This window comes from Acipenser ruthenus, chromosome 11 (assembly GCF_902713425.1).
Source record: "Acipenser ruthenus chromosome 11, fAciRut3.2 maternal haplotype, whole genome shotgun sequence".
Lineage (NCBI taxonomy): Eukaryota > Metazoa > Chordata > Actinopteri > Acipenseriformes > Acipenseridae > Acipenser > Acipenser ruthenus.
The window spans coordinates 5,204,460-5,218,240 of NC_081199.1; the positions used below are offsets into that span (position 1 = coordinate 5,204,460).

At 41.8% G+C, this 13,781-nt stretch overlaps 1 protein-coding gene across 8 annotated transcripts in view; it reads right to left on the bottom strand.

Moving 5' to 3' along the window:
- Nucleotides 1-13,781, bottom strand: part of LOC117428068 (CAP-Gly domain-containing linker protein 1-like) — a 49,333-nt gene that overhangs the window by 12,174 nt on the left and 23,378 nt on the right. For 4 of the 8 annotated variants that reach the window (XM_034925622.2, XM_034925616.2, XM_059033030.1 and 1 more), the window contains exons 9-18: nucleotides 13,265-13,369; nucleotides 10,088-11,011; nucleotides 9,756-9,872; nucleotides 8,995-9,052; nucleotides 8,735-8,818; nucleotides 8,403-8,559; nucleotides 7,992-8,157; nucleotides 7,414-7,629; nucleotides 3,959-6,655; nucleotides 2,922-3,038 (exon numbers count right to left, since the gene is read on the bottom strand). In XM_034925622.2, the coding sequence (XP_034781513.2) occupies nucleotides 2,922-3,038; nucleotides 3,959-6,655; nucleotides 7,414-7,629; nucleotides 7,992-8,157; nucleotides 8,403-8,559; nucleotides 8,735-8,818; nucleotides 8,995-9,052; nucleotides 9,756-9,872; nucleotides 10,088-11,011; nucleotides 13,265-13,369 (4,641 nt within the window). The remainder of the gene's footprint in view (nucleotides 1-2,921; nucleotides 3,039-3,958; nucleotides 6,656-7,413; nucleotides 7,630-7,991; nucleotides 8,158-8,402; nucleotides 8,560-8,734; nucleotides 8,819-8,994; nucleotides 9,053-9,755; nucleotides 9,873-10,087; nucleotides 11,012-13,264; nucleotides 13,370-13,781) is intronic. The other 4 variants (XM_034925623.2, XM_059033031.1, XM_059033032.1 and 1 more) reach the window with 3 other exon arrangements.

Consider the following 13,781-nt stretch of genomic DNA (forward strand, 5'->3'; position numbering starts at 1 on the left):
CCATTTCATTTTTCAGGGTTATTTTAGTATTTCTACATACACCACCCCGGAGTGTTATATTGTGGGTGTGGATTAACACTACCATTGCACATTTTAATACCAACCAGTAGTTTAAAACTGCTCTTTGCATTTTTATTGTGACGACTAATGTACTGAAGTACATCAACTGATCTACAGCAGCGGATGAAAATAAAGTCATGATTACAAATACTGTATATTCAGTATCAACTTTATATATTTTAATCCAAAACACTGCTTTTTTTTTGCATTATTTTAAAATGTTCTTCTATTTCTTAAAGCACACAACCATGCTCTAAATAGATTCATAACCTAACAAAATGTAATACTCGTACAGTACCTTACAATGCGAGAGAAGCAGGCTGGAATATCTTTGCTGCAAAGTTGAAATGTCCATTTCTCAAGCAAAGCAATAATACTATGAATAACACAAGAGCGCCCTAGAGGAATGCCTTGTGCTATATGTACAAGCAAGTGCTCAGCCTCTGCTTTTTCACTCGCCTGAGAACACAAGCACTCCAGCACTGCTTTACATAGCTTCTGTTCAGTCCCCAGCTTATGAGAGTCAAGCCCGCCAATACTATTAGCAGCCAACAGACTCGGATCTCTCCCTCAGCCAATCAGCTGCCAGCATTAAGAACACTGCTGCCCACTTCATTTTCAGCGATTACTTGGGGAGCCGTCAGGTTTAATTCCCATCAAAACACTGCTTTCCAATTATTACAGATGCACGAATGCAGTAAGAAATGGACTCAGTTTAATCAGTAATTAGCAGAACCCATGGATTGTGTAATTCCAGACAATCCACAGATATTCTTAGAAACATTTTAATTTTACAATTAGCAGCTACTGGCATAACTGCCTTTAAGCATTATATTTTAAATCTTATTATATGTGGCAATTAAAATGGATGCATGAAAAATAATTAAAAATGACAACATCCTGCCGATTCTTTGGTAAACAAAGCATATTTCGCACTGCCTATGTCAGCATTGCTATAGACCTTATTTGCATGAACATATTTAAACCTTTATTATAGCTTTTTTAGACCAGCAAGTGCATTTATAACACATAGTGGTGTCTATTCAATATATCATCTAAATACTGTTGCCATCTTAATATTGAATTAGGACCAAACTTTTATTTTACACATGTCATAAATACACTTGAGACAAACACATTGTTAAAGATGTTAGTCAAAGTCCCCTGCTTCTAATGATTTCAAGGTTGGCGCTATTTAGATCAAACTAATAGACCCAATGTGTCCCTGCAGAATGGAAAATATCTCTGTGCATGTGTGGTTTTAAGCGAATGGGGACTTGGATGGAAATAAAACTGTTGCATAGTAATTTCACCCATTCCAGGTTTTAATCCCAGCTTAATGAGCCACAATGTATAGGTAACAAGCTCAGGTGTCCCTTAGTAAAACCAGGAATGGATCAAGCTGCTATGTAATAGGAGCCTTACTTCTATCCCTGGTGACTGATATTGGGAGATATAGCAACCCAAACGTGAGCAAGCTGCAGCAACCATAATTGTATGTGTGTAGACTCATCTTAACAGATCAGGCTGGCAGAAGAGGGACTGGAGAGAAAAAACGTGCGCTAGATCAGGGATGCTGCTGGAAATGACCTTGCCAGAGCTCAGCTCTTCTCAGCTGAAGTAATCCTTTTTTACACCTCAGCAACGCATCCATTAGACAGTTCCACTTCATGGCAGCTAAATCTCAAGTGCTAATTGGTGCCATCTGTTAGGATGGTTATAAGACAGTTCTAATAGAAAAGTTTTTGATATAGCATAAATAAAAGATAAAACCCAGCAGCATCCAGTGTATGCGATGCTGCAGGATACAGTTCTTATCATTGGCTTGCTTCTAATCCCCAATCTGCTTTCCCTATTACATCACTGAAACCACCATCTGTCTTGAAGCAAGCAAGAAGCACACACACACCAAACGCATTTCATATACCTGACCTTTGACAGAGGCTAAAAATAATGAAGCATGCCTTTGTTTAATGGCTCATGTGAAAACCACAGCCAGTAATCCTACAAATGCAATCCCCACTGTGAATAACAATCCCAGGCTCTGCGTTATTAACAGCAGCTATTTTAACTGTTCTGCAAGCAAAGCCTGAAGGATAGCATCTGAAATTCTTTTTTTATGCTGAAGAGTCCTCAGATTTGCAACAGTATGTACAGTAATACTATGTAACTGTATTTATTTTTATTTTCACATGGAGGCTGGTAGTAACCTAAAATTGTTCCCCTAGTAAAAGCATTGCAAAGTGTAATAAAGATAGTGAAAGCATGGTAAAGCGTAGGTAAGCATTGTAAGGAATAGCAAGGTATGGTGAAACTTGGCAAACCAGGGTAAATGCACAGTATAACCATAGGAAAACTGCAAAAATACTGTGCAAAAATATATAAGGGTAATATTCACTACACACTGGCGTAAAGTTAAAGGATAATTCTGGTGTTGTATATCTTACACATTTTTTTTGACAGGCTCAGATGATCTTGGACTACCTTACTGCAAGAAGAGAGCTAATCAGGGTCTGTGAAACCAGCTGAAAGCACATTAGAAATGAAGACTCCTGTAGCTTCTTAAATGAGCAGTGCTGGAAACAGAGCAAGTTTAAAAAATGTTTAAGAATTAGCTTCACATAACCAGGTTAAGAAGGGATTTATTTTTCCATTCATTTTCAGCTCTCTATACTGTAGTTTCACGATGCCTTTGGCACTTCGGTGTTTCAATGTAATAAAGTCTCAGAATTTAGGGGCGTAAAAACTAAGAAAGTCAGACTGTTCGCTTCAGCCAAACTGCAGGGGTTGCAGTGTGTGTGCAGGACACAGTGTGGTGCAGAATATATTTCCCATAGCGCGCTGTATAAAGGGTTTCTTACCTCATGCTGCAGTTTCTGGTTTGTTTGCTTGGTCTCCTCTAGTGAGGCCTGGGTGTCGTTCTTCTCCTTGGTTATCTGGTCCAGGGAGCGCAGAGCCTCTTCAGCTGTTTTTGCAGCCTGCGTGCAAAAGAAACGTGTTGTTAATAAAACATGTTGCCAAAGAGCTTCCCCTCCATCACGTTCAAAAGCAGACACCGGGGATTTCTCCAGGTTTTCAAAAATCATGTCCTTTTTAAAGAAGCCTTGCATCAAATGATTAATATTTTATAGCGCATCATATTTTTATATTCTCATACAGCATTTGTTCCTGTATAAAAAGTATTCTCTTTGGAACTAGACTTTGTTTTGCAAGCACCGATTAATCACATGCCCAATTATGAACCAGTACAAACTAGATTATGGTTTAATGCAATGCCTTCGAAAAACAATTGGCGTTTGTTATTGTAGTTCATTACTAGCAGACAGACATAGCTAGTATGTACAAAAGGTACCGTTTTCTTCAAATATGTTTTATTTACATTATATAGCAATAAAAAAACAGAGGATTAAAATAATGAGGGCAAAAAACATCTACAATCCCATTAAAGCTTATTACAGAGGCTTCTTAATTATGCTATGCTTGTCTGCTAGGGGCAATGAACCCATCAGTAACTGTGGATAAAAAAATATATATCCTGTGGGCTGAAAATATTGTTTAAATCCATTCTGATAAAAGGGAAAAACAATGCTAATGTATACCAATAACTATCTTTGTTTCTGCTCATGAAATCCTCTTTTATCCACAAACATTTTCAACTGATGTCATTAATAACATGTTAATAGAAATCACAAAGACGATGAAGGTAACACTGCGTTTCTGTCCTCTGCCCTGAATTATGGTGGTAATTAGCCCACTGTGATCTAGGCATTTCATACCATCCATCTGCAGAAGATTAAAAGCAACAGTGTAGTCGCAGTTAGTAAAACAAACCATGCAGTGAAAGTTCAGAACCTCAAAGCCATTTCATGTTAGTGGGTTAGTAGCGGTTACTGAATACCTCAAGCTTCTCTGAAATAGCACTTTTGTGAAGAGCCTCAAGTTCTGTTAATTTCATGGTCCCTTCCCTCTTCTCTTTGAGCAGGGTCTCTCTCTCGGTCTTCATTTCTTCCAGCCTGCTTGCGAACTCTCCTTTCTCCTGTGCAGTGACAGCAGATTGCTTGCACGAGTTCTTGTAAATCAGCTCCAGCTGTTTCTTGTCCTTGAGAAGCTCATGGTTTTCGGAGAGCAGTTTCGCATGAGCTGCCTGAAGGTCTTCTTTCTCCTGCAGCAGTCTGGTACGATCAGAGTCCGTCACCTGCTGGCTGCTAGAGAGTGCTTCCAGCTTCCTAAGGAGGCTGGACTCCGAGGCCTGCAGCCCAGCCTTCTCCTTAGTCAAAGCCTCCACTTCATCCTTCAGCTCCTCAATCTTGGAAACCAGACCGTCCTTCTCGGCCACAAGATCTTGTTTCTCATCCCCACTGCGCTTTAGCTGGGACTCCAAGTCTTCTTTCCCTTTAATCAAGGCTTCTTTCTCATTGCTCACGTCACTCAGCCTGGCTGAAATTTCTTCTTTGTCCTTGGTGGTAGTGGCGGCTTCTTCACACAAGTCCTTGTGCGCCTGCTCCAATTGCTGCTTCTCGTTGAGAAACTCCTGATTCTTGGAGAGCAGTTTTGCATGAGCAGCCTTCAGGTCTTCCTTCTCCCGCAGCAGTTTGGTGTAATCAGAGTCCATTGCTTCTTGGCTACTGCGTAGGGCATCTAAGTCTTTCAAGAGGCTGGACTCCGAAGCATGCAGCTCAGCATTCTCTTGAGATAAAGCTTCAGCCTCTTTCTGCAGCTCCTCAATTTTGGACACCAGCCCATCCTTCTCAGCCAGTAGACTGTGTTTCTCCTCAGCACTGTGCTTCTGTTGGGACTGCAGTTCTTCCTTCTCTTTAAGAATGGACTCTTTCTTCAAAAGCAGGTCTTTATACTGAACAGCAAGATCCTCTTTCTCCTTCTGCAACGACTGCAATTTGTCCCTAAGCTCCAACTGCTGGTCCGTGAGGGAATCCTTTTCCATTTGAACAGCATCCCTTTCGAGAGTCCGCTCACCCTGCACGTCAATGGCTGCTGCTTCTAGTTTTTGACACTTCTCTTCCAGGTCCACCTTCTCTTTCACAAGGGATTCTTTTTCCATGCATTCCTTCTGAAGCTGTGCTTTTAGTTCATCTTTTTCCCGCTGGAGGGAAACATGCGCCGATTCAACAGCCTCCTTACCTTGCTGAAGCTGGTCCAAGAGAGAAGACAGGTTGGATTTTGCTGCTTGCAGGTCAGCGTTTTCTTGGGCCGTTTTTTCAAGTTCCCCTTTTACACTCTCAACATTGACTACAAGCTGGTCCCTCTCAAGAGCCAAGGCTGCCTTCTCCGAGAGCTCCTTCTCATGCTTCTCCGTCAGGTCTTCTCTTTCCTTCATGTAGGAATCCTTTTCAGACTCAATTTTGAATTCCAGGGCTTTCTTTTCTTCCAGCAGTGCCTGAAACCTGTTCTCGAGTTCAACCCACTTTTGATAGAGAGCCTCTTTCTCTCTTCCGAAGGCTTCTTTCTCCTGCCGGAACTTCTCTCGAGTGGCGTCTGCCTCCTCACCCAACAGACGGAGCTTCTCTGAAGTCTCCTCCCTCTCTCTCAGAAGCTCCTCATTCTCAGCACACACCCTCCTCTGAACTGCAAGCAGGTCTTCTTTTTCCTGGAGCAGATGAACCCTCTCGGAATCCGTCACCTCCCTACTGGTCTTAATTTCTTCCAGGAGTTTAGCCAAGCTTTCTTTGGAAGCTAGGAGTTCAGCAGTATCTCGGGCCGACTTGTCCAGGTCCTTCTTGACGCTGTTCAGTTGGCTCTGAAGCTCTCCTTTTTTGGCTGCTGAGGCGTCTTTCTCCAAGACAGTCTTCTGCAGATTTGAGTCAAGTTCTGCTTTGTCTTTCTCTAGTTTCTCTTTTTCTAAGAGCAGCTTGGAGTTTATTTGAGCCAGATGTTCTCTCTCCGTTTCTAAAGCGCTGTGTCGAACTTGAAGCTCAGAATGAGCGACCTCCAGCACCTTCTTCTGGCCTTCCACTGCTTCCCTTTGCTCCACAAGCTTCTTGTGCTCTTGTGATGCTTTTTCTTGAGTCTGTTTCAGCTCCTCAAGGATGTCATCCTTCTGTTTGATGATCTCCTCATTTTCTGCCAACAGATTCTGCCTAGCAGAGTTCTCATGCAGAATCTCCTGTTGATATTTCAGAAGATCAACCTTTCTGGCCTCGATGGATTTCTGAAGTTCCTCCAGTTTGCTCATCAGTTCCAGCTTGGAGGTCTGAAGGCTCTCCGTCTCCGCAGCTGACTTTTCAATCTCTGCTTTCAGATGCTCTACCTCCTGATCAAGCTGCTCTTTATCTGATGTCAGAGCTCCCTTTTCTTGTTCGAGCTGCTGGTTTCTAGACTGAAATTCCTCCTTTTCTTTGCGCAGTTCTTCCTTTTCCACTCGCAGCTCTTCGCTTTGTGAGAGCAGGCTCTGGTGCTTCTTTTCCAGGTCGGAATATGTCATTTCCACATCCGATATTTTCTCCACAAGCAAGTCTCTTTCAGACCCGAGCTTCTCTCTTTCTAGCATGAACTTGCTTTTTTCGGAGTTCAGCTCTCTCACGTCCTCTGTTAATTGCTCAACCTCAGCTTTGGCTGATGCTAGCTCAGAAGTTACAGGCTAAAGATATAAAAAGTAAAGACGAGAGAGGAAAGGGAGGGGGAAGGTCAAATAAATATGAAGTTAAGCAGAAAAATGAAAACAGGATGGGTTACAGTCACTGATGCGCAAGCACGCACACACACACACACACACCAAAGCAAGTAACTTATAACCGAATGCAGAATCAATTCTAAAACCACCTGCACTTAGAGGAAGTATTGGGGTTTTGAAAAATATAGCGTTAGACAATCGACAATTTTGAAAATAACTTTAAAACAGACTTCAAAAGTTATTACATTAGTCAGGATGTTAACAATGAAAAGAAATGACAGGTACGTTATTTAAAACAGTTGTAGCAACACGCGTGGATGTGTAACGCTAGATTCTTCAGAACCCCACTACTTACTCTTTAATAGGGGATAACAACACAGAGGCTGATGGTTTAAGCACCATTAACTAGCTACAAATCATCAGACCTTATGTGTGTCAAAGCATACAGTGAATGTAACAGCACAGCCAAATAAATGTGATCAACTGGAATATATAACCAGAAATGATAGCCCCAGAAGATAATCCAGCCAGTTACATAAAAATAATCATCACTACAGAAAAAACTAAACAGTAACAACGGTATTCATTCACTCACAAATCTATATAGCACTGTGCTAACATTTACACTCCGATCCGTGAAGACCAATTATGATTGCTTCTAACTAGTCCTTAAACTTCACTAAACGCGACTTCAACTGATTGAGAATCAAAAGCACAGGACTTACCGCAGCTTGCTCCTTGTGCTGTTTGAGTTCGGTGATCACCGCCTCCATTTCGCTGATCCTCTCCTGCGCGCTCGCCAGCGCTTGATCACTCTGCTGTGCCTTCTGCTTCAGCTCATCCACAAACTGCTTGTTCTTCACAGTCACTTCTGCAAGGGTCTTCTCATGAGTGGCCTGCAAGTCCTTGTTCTGGGCAATGCTCTCCTCAACTTTCTGTTCCTGTGGCGAAACAAGTAATGTACCCCTTTTGCAACTCATCCATTAACATGTAGGTAAAAAAAAGCACAAGAGTGACGACTTGTCTACTGCACTTAATGGTGCATCTCATAATAGCAATTCCAGGTGTAAATGCAATTCCTTGAGTCCTGTATGGTGATTGCAATTAAGAAACCAACTGTCCAGCCATTGGCAAAAGTAACCAATATAATACAATATACATAAGAGCTTGGTACAGTATGGGTCTCAGGAGTTTACTCACTCATGCAGTGTCTACTTGCACAGGAATCAGAACCCTCGTGGATACAGGTATAGGGCAGTGGGTTAGATCTCACATGTCTTCCGCTGCTCTTCTATAGTCTTACCATCTCTACCAGTCTCTGCTGCATGGATTTCACTTCTGCCTGGTGCTTCCCGTTCGTCTCCAGCTGGACCTGCTCTGCTCTGCACGTCGCCTGCTTGAGGCTCTCCTCCATCTGGGCTGCCTTTTCATTGGCCTCTGAAAGCCGGGTCTGCAGCTGCTCTAGCTTTCTAAAGCATGAAAACAAGAGGCACTGATCAAAAGGTGTTGGATCATCAAAGGAAAGCAGGCAGACACGTAAATACTTAGGGGACAGTCTTTCTGAGCCAGAAGGGAGTTTGAAATCCATTTATTTAACATGGAATAAAGATTAGCCTCAGACCCTACATCCCCTTAGGATTGGGTTGACATGTTTTCTGAGATTCCAGTCTATTTAAAAGGCATTTGCTGTATTCAGATCCCATTTCCTTTGTACCTTTCTTTCTGGTTAAGCTCGTCATTCATTTTCGTGAGCTGGGCGGAGCTGTCCCCTGATGACTTCATCGTTTCGGTGATGTCACTCTCCAGTCTCGCCTTGTCTTTGGTCAGCTGTTCCGCTCTCTCCTCACTGGACTTCATTTTCCTTTCCATTTCTAAAAGACAGAGAGAACACGAGGCCACACAGATGGAATGAAAAAAGTGTGTTTTAGATACACCTTAAAAAAGAAATAAAAATCAGCATAAAATATAAACTTTTGTGTTTATCTAGTCCAGATTTTAACTGGGGAATCACTAAGTCAATAAGACCAGAACAAAAGCAGTACCCACCTCCAAGTTTAGTTTTCAAGGCCTCCACCTCGTTAGACAGGGACGAGCACTGTTCATCTTTTTTACTGAGCTTTTCAAGTAATGCTGAAAGAAAAAGAAAGTTTTGCAAATTTAGAATTACATTTCTGTGAAACGATTTGACGCTAGACGTACTAGACACCATGACTGTGTGTATTGGGTTGTACTTTAACTGCAAACTCCTAATACTAATCCACAGTACTGTACTAGCACACTAGACAAAACATACATAATAAAATTACCTTGCATAGTTTGTTGGACTTTCTTGTGATCGTCTGCTGTGCCATCAAGGTTCTGTTTCTATAAACGATACAAAAGGTTCAGAAGCAAATATCTGAGCTGAACTCTTTTATGTAAAGCCAGTCAAAATCACAACTAAAAATTCCAGACAGTCGAGGGTCCTACATAAGAATCGAGTCTCAATAAGTATTCAGTTATTTAAAACTGCCATATAGGGAATAGACTTACTTAATTTGAATGACTTGGTTCAATTTGTACAGTAAACAGCTTGGCTGAATGCATAAAATAAAACTAGAAAGGAAACATCTCCACCTAGTGGTTTAACAGTATTTCTCTTTACAAAGGCTAGAATTAAATAAATACATATTTTTTTTTAAAAAGCAACACTTGCATTTAGGGCTTGAACTTCTCAGTTTTTATTTTCTAAAGCTCTACCTAACTTTAAATGTTAATTAGTAGTTGTTGTTAAGCTGTCTCAGCATCCTATGAAGAGAACACTACTAATTAAAGACTGGGTATGAGATTTTTTTTTTCTTTGCTACAAATTGAGGAGATTTTAAAATGAGTACTGTTTGTGAGAAAGACACAAACCTGTAGAGTCAAAATAAATAGATTGCGATACACAGCTTGCAGATTTGAAGAATATATCTGCAATTATCATTTACATTCATATAGAGACCCATTATTTCTTTTTTTATAAGGACTTACCAATACCATTTCAATGACCTCATTGACGAATGTAAACCGTGCCAACTTTACTTACCAAAGTCTGCAGCTGCTGTTCCAAAGAGGCCTTGTCCTGGCTCAATGCTGCCAGGCTCTGCTCAAGACTGGAAAGTTTCTCATCTTTTCCCTCAAGCTCTTTGGCAAAGTTATTAGCCTGATGTGTAATGGGTAGATCGAATGGAAGAACATTGCAAAATGAAAAAAAATAAATAAATAAAAAAATCAACAAGAACAAAATTAAAAAAAAAAAAAAATTAAAAACAGAAACACAACATAACACAAAAATGATCAAATCAAAAATTTAATGAACATATTGGAACCGGTCAGGAAAACAAAGATGGCAACACATGATGAGATGATGGTACAAACCTTGCTGCCCTGAGAAGCTGCCAAGGCTTCAGCCATCTCCAGCTTTTCCTCCAGGCTCCTGATCTCCACCATACCTTCCTCCTCTGCTTTCTTCAGCAAGTCCAGATCCTTCAGCTTGTCTTCTGCAGCCCTCAGCTCCTGCTTCAGGGTCTCAATGGCCTTTGTTTGCTCACTGGCCTTTGCCTCAAACGCCTCCAGCTCTTTTACCTTCTCTTCCGCGTTGTGCAGCTTGTTCAGGGCGTCTTCCATCTCCACCAGGTGCTGCTCCTCTATGTCCTCCAGATTGGTCTTGAGGTTCTCCACCAGCTTCTCCTTCTCCTCAGTGACCTCCAGCAGCTTGGTCTTCAGGTCCTCGATCTCTTTGAAGCACACAGAGTTCTCGGCAACGTGTTTCGCTCTGATATTTTCAAGTTTCATTTTCTGGTCCAGCTTCAGCTTCTCCACGCTGCTCTTCAGCTCGATGAGCTCTGTGGCCTGCCCGCTGGCCCCTTTGCTGAAGGACATTTTGAGCTCTTCCATGGTTTGCTGGTGTGAAGCGCCGGCAGATTCCAGCTTCGAACGCCACAGTTCAACGACGTCCGAGTTCTCCTGGCTGGCCTGGTTTAGTTTGGTCTTCAAGGATGCGTTCTCTTTGGAGAGTTTCTCACTGTCAGCCTGGAGCTGGGACAGCTCCGTCTCATGCGCCTGCTCTGAACTTCTAAGTTTTTCTTTTAAGGCATGGAGTTCCATTTGGTGATCTTTGCTTATGGAGGCGAGCTGGTCTCTCAAAGAGCTCAGTTCCTCGAGCAGCGGAGCAGCAGTGTCGGACTCGCCCGACCCCCTGGAAGCCTCCAGTCTGTGACGGAGCTCAGACACCTCTCTCACCTGGGACCTCAGATCTCTCTCTAGCTCCATGATGCGGGACTTCTCCGATACAGTGGCTACCTACAGAACATTGTAATTTTTTTTTGGTTACAGAAAAGATTTTTTGGAAAGGGGTATATGCATTTAGGGTGTCAAAGTCATGTCTCAATGGGCCATCCCAGTTTAGCTTTTTGTTCCAAAACAGGCCTCCCTGCTATAAAACAGGCAACGGCTTAGACTGGAAACAATGCCACGTAGAAGTTCCCACAGGACTAGGATGGCTAAATCTAGAAGTGCAACAACGGTCCTAGAGAAGGACTTGGTATTTGAAGAGAAATTAAGTTAGAGAAATGAATTGCAATATAAAACGCCAAAGCACTGAAACATCATAGATAAAAACGAACCCAATACCCCCACCAATCTGCTTAGACTTGTTACCTAGACACCACTGCAAACAGGATTACAAGAAGAGACACAGGCACGTAGACCCGGAGCTCAAATGAAGTCAAGGCTACAGAAATGCGAGGAGTAAGCTGCTGGACAAAGGACAGAATCTGATGGGCAACTAAGGAGAGCGAAGCAGGTTCAAAGCAGGCGGCAAGGCACCAGGGATCAGTGGGAAACGGGTTCAAGAAGGCTGCTTCAAACAGTCACACCACAAGAATTTGTACCCCAGTCCGCTTTGCAAAATTTGCAGACTTTTTTCAAATTTCAAATGTCTTGCACAGATGATAATGTATATGTGTAGATCTAGCACAAACATTACATTTATAGCTATTTTTACTTATGAAATTACTTTTTACTTAAAAAAAATAACTGCACAGGTTATTTACCATATTCATTTACATACAGATTAAATATATCAATGGTTCACTTCTTTGCCACTGATTGCTCCACACAGAGAAGAGAACGTCAGTGTACAGATTCCTGCAGTCAGTCAGTTCAGGATACCTGTATGTAGCTATTGTTTTATACAGCATTTTACTTTACACACAACGCTATCTGTATGATAAGAGGGCTGTAGTTAACATTTAGTTTAAATGTATTTATTTATTGCTATTTGATACTAGACCCAGATCAGACACATGCATTTACAATGTAAACACAAGTTTGTTTAGAACCATGTTGCAACAAGACTAAGGTAAATGGGTGGCTGTGACATCACGACTATGACATCACGTGTTTGGTTTCATTTGTCATTTTAGGATGGCCCGTTGGCGCTTGAGTTTGACACCCCTGACGGAAAGTCTGTAAAAGTAGTCTTACGTTATTTTTAAATAATAAAGAAATAAATCAATACATGAATTCAGAAATAAAAAAAAAATACGAAATCCCAACTCGGACTCTCAGAAATCGGAAGCAGACAGAGACCTACCATGGTTCGAGCTCCTCGCTCAAACCTCTGCAGATAACGCATTTCACAACTGAAATACAGAATTACACGAGCAAGTGCTTTGCTTTCATTTGTATGCGTTAGGACTACAGAATGCCCATTCGGTTCCATAGCCGGCATCGCTAAACTGTTTCTTGACCTATATCTTTTGCCTAAGCCTCTGAATTGAAGTCCTTTTTTGGCGTAATGAAGTTTAGATTTAATTTCAATGTTCACCTTGAGCGCCTCTTTCAACTGATGCCATTAGGACAAGTACCCGTCTTCTTGGAAGTTACTGGCGCACACTTCACTGAACGTCAGCAGCTCCCCTCAGCCAGTGCATTTTTATTATTCATTGATCTGAGGGACTACCTGAGCTGGGCCTTGAGTCATTTCATAAAGACACATACCCTGTTTCAAACATTTACTTTAGTTAAAGCAACATTAACATACACTATATATTCATTTTTTAATAGACTTCCATTAATATTTCCTCAGCATATTCAAAAAAGGTATCTGATCGCACTGTATATAAAACTGAAGCTTACGCTGATATCGTTTGTTTCTAAATTTTGGGGTAGTTGTGCCACGTTGGTCACAAGAATCCAAGCAAGTAATGCAGAAAGGGGACAGTTTTAAGCATTCAGAAAAACCCAGGTCCCTCTCTCATCAGTTAAGAAGTAGATTTGCACAATCCACAATCAACTTGATGATGGGAGTCCCAAGTCAGTCTTGAAAACCTACTGCGATAATTAGAGCAGATCTACATTACTCAAAGGATCCAAGTGTTTTATGATTGTTTTAAAATCAGATTTTACGCTTGCAAGCTTTCAAGACAGCACAGGGAGTCCCTTCCCCATTTGAAAGAGGGTTTCTCCACAATCCACTTTCACCTGATGAAGGGGCTTCCTATGAGGACCTGAAAGATCGGACCACCAGATTTACAGAGCAAAATCCATTACCCTAGTGTCTTCTAACTCTCTCTGGAGTTTGTCAGCTTTGGTCTTTTCAAAGAGCAGGCTCTGTTCAAGCTCCTTAATGCGGGCATGCTCCAGTTTGGTCTGCGTCTGTTAGTAAAGAGGAAGAGGAAGAGAACACACCAGTGCCACCATCACATGCCAGCACGACAGGAGGCAGCAGCAGCAGCCACATGCAGGCCATGTCGCCAGCGCCTTCCACACGGGAGGAGGAGAGGGGATGCAGTGAGGGAGCGGGTGAGATGGAGGGGTAAAGGGAGATGCTTTGAGGAACGGATTGGTTTGGCATAAGTGAGCAAATGGGATGATTGCAAGATAGAAGAATATAAAAAAAGGAAAACGGCAAAGGTGGAATCATGCAGTAAGTGATAGCACTTTACAAAGTGTCTGGAATTCCGATGTATATTATAAACCCATATTGCTAATTCCAATGAAGTGATCGTTAATTCACAATAAATCCCATATACATATGAACAGCATTGTTACAACGCATTATTCATAT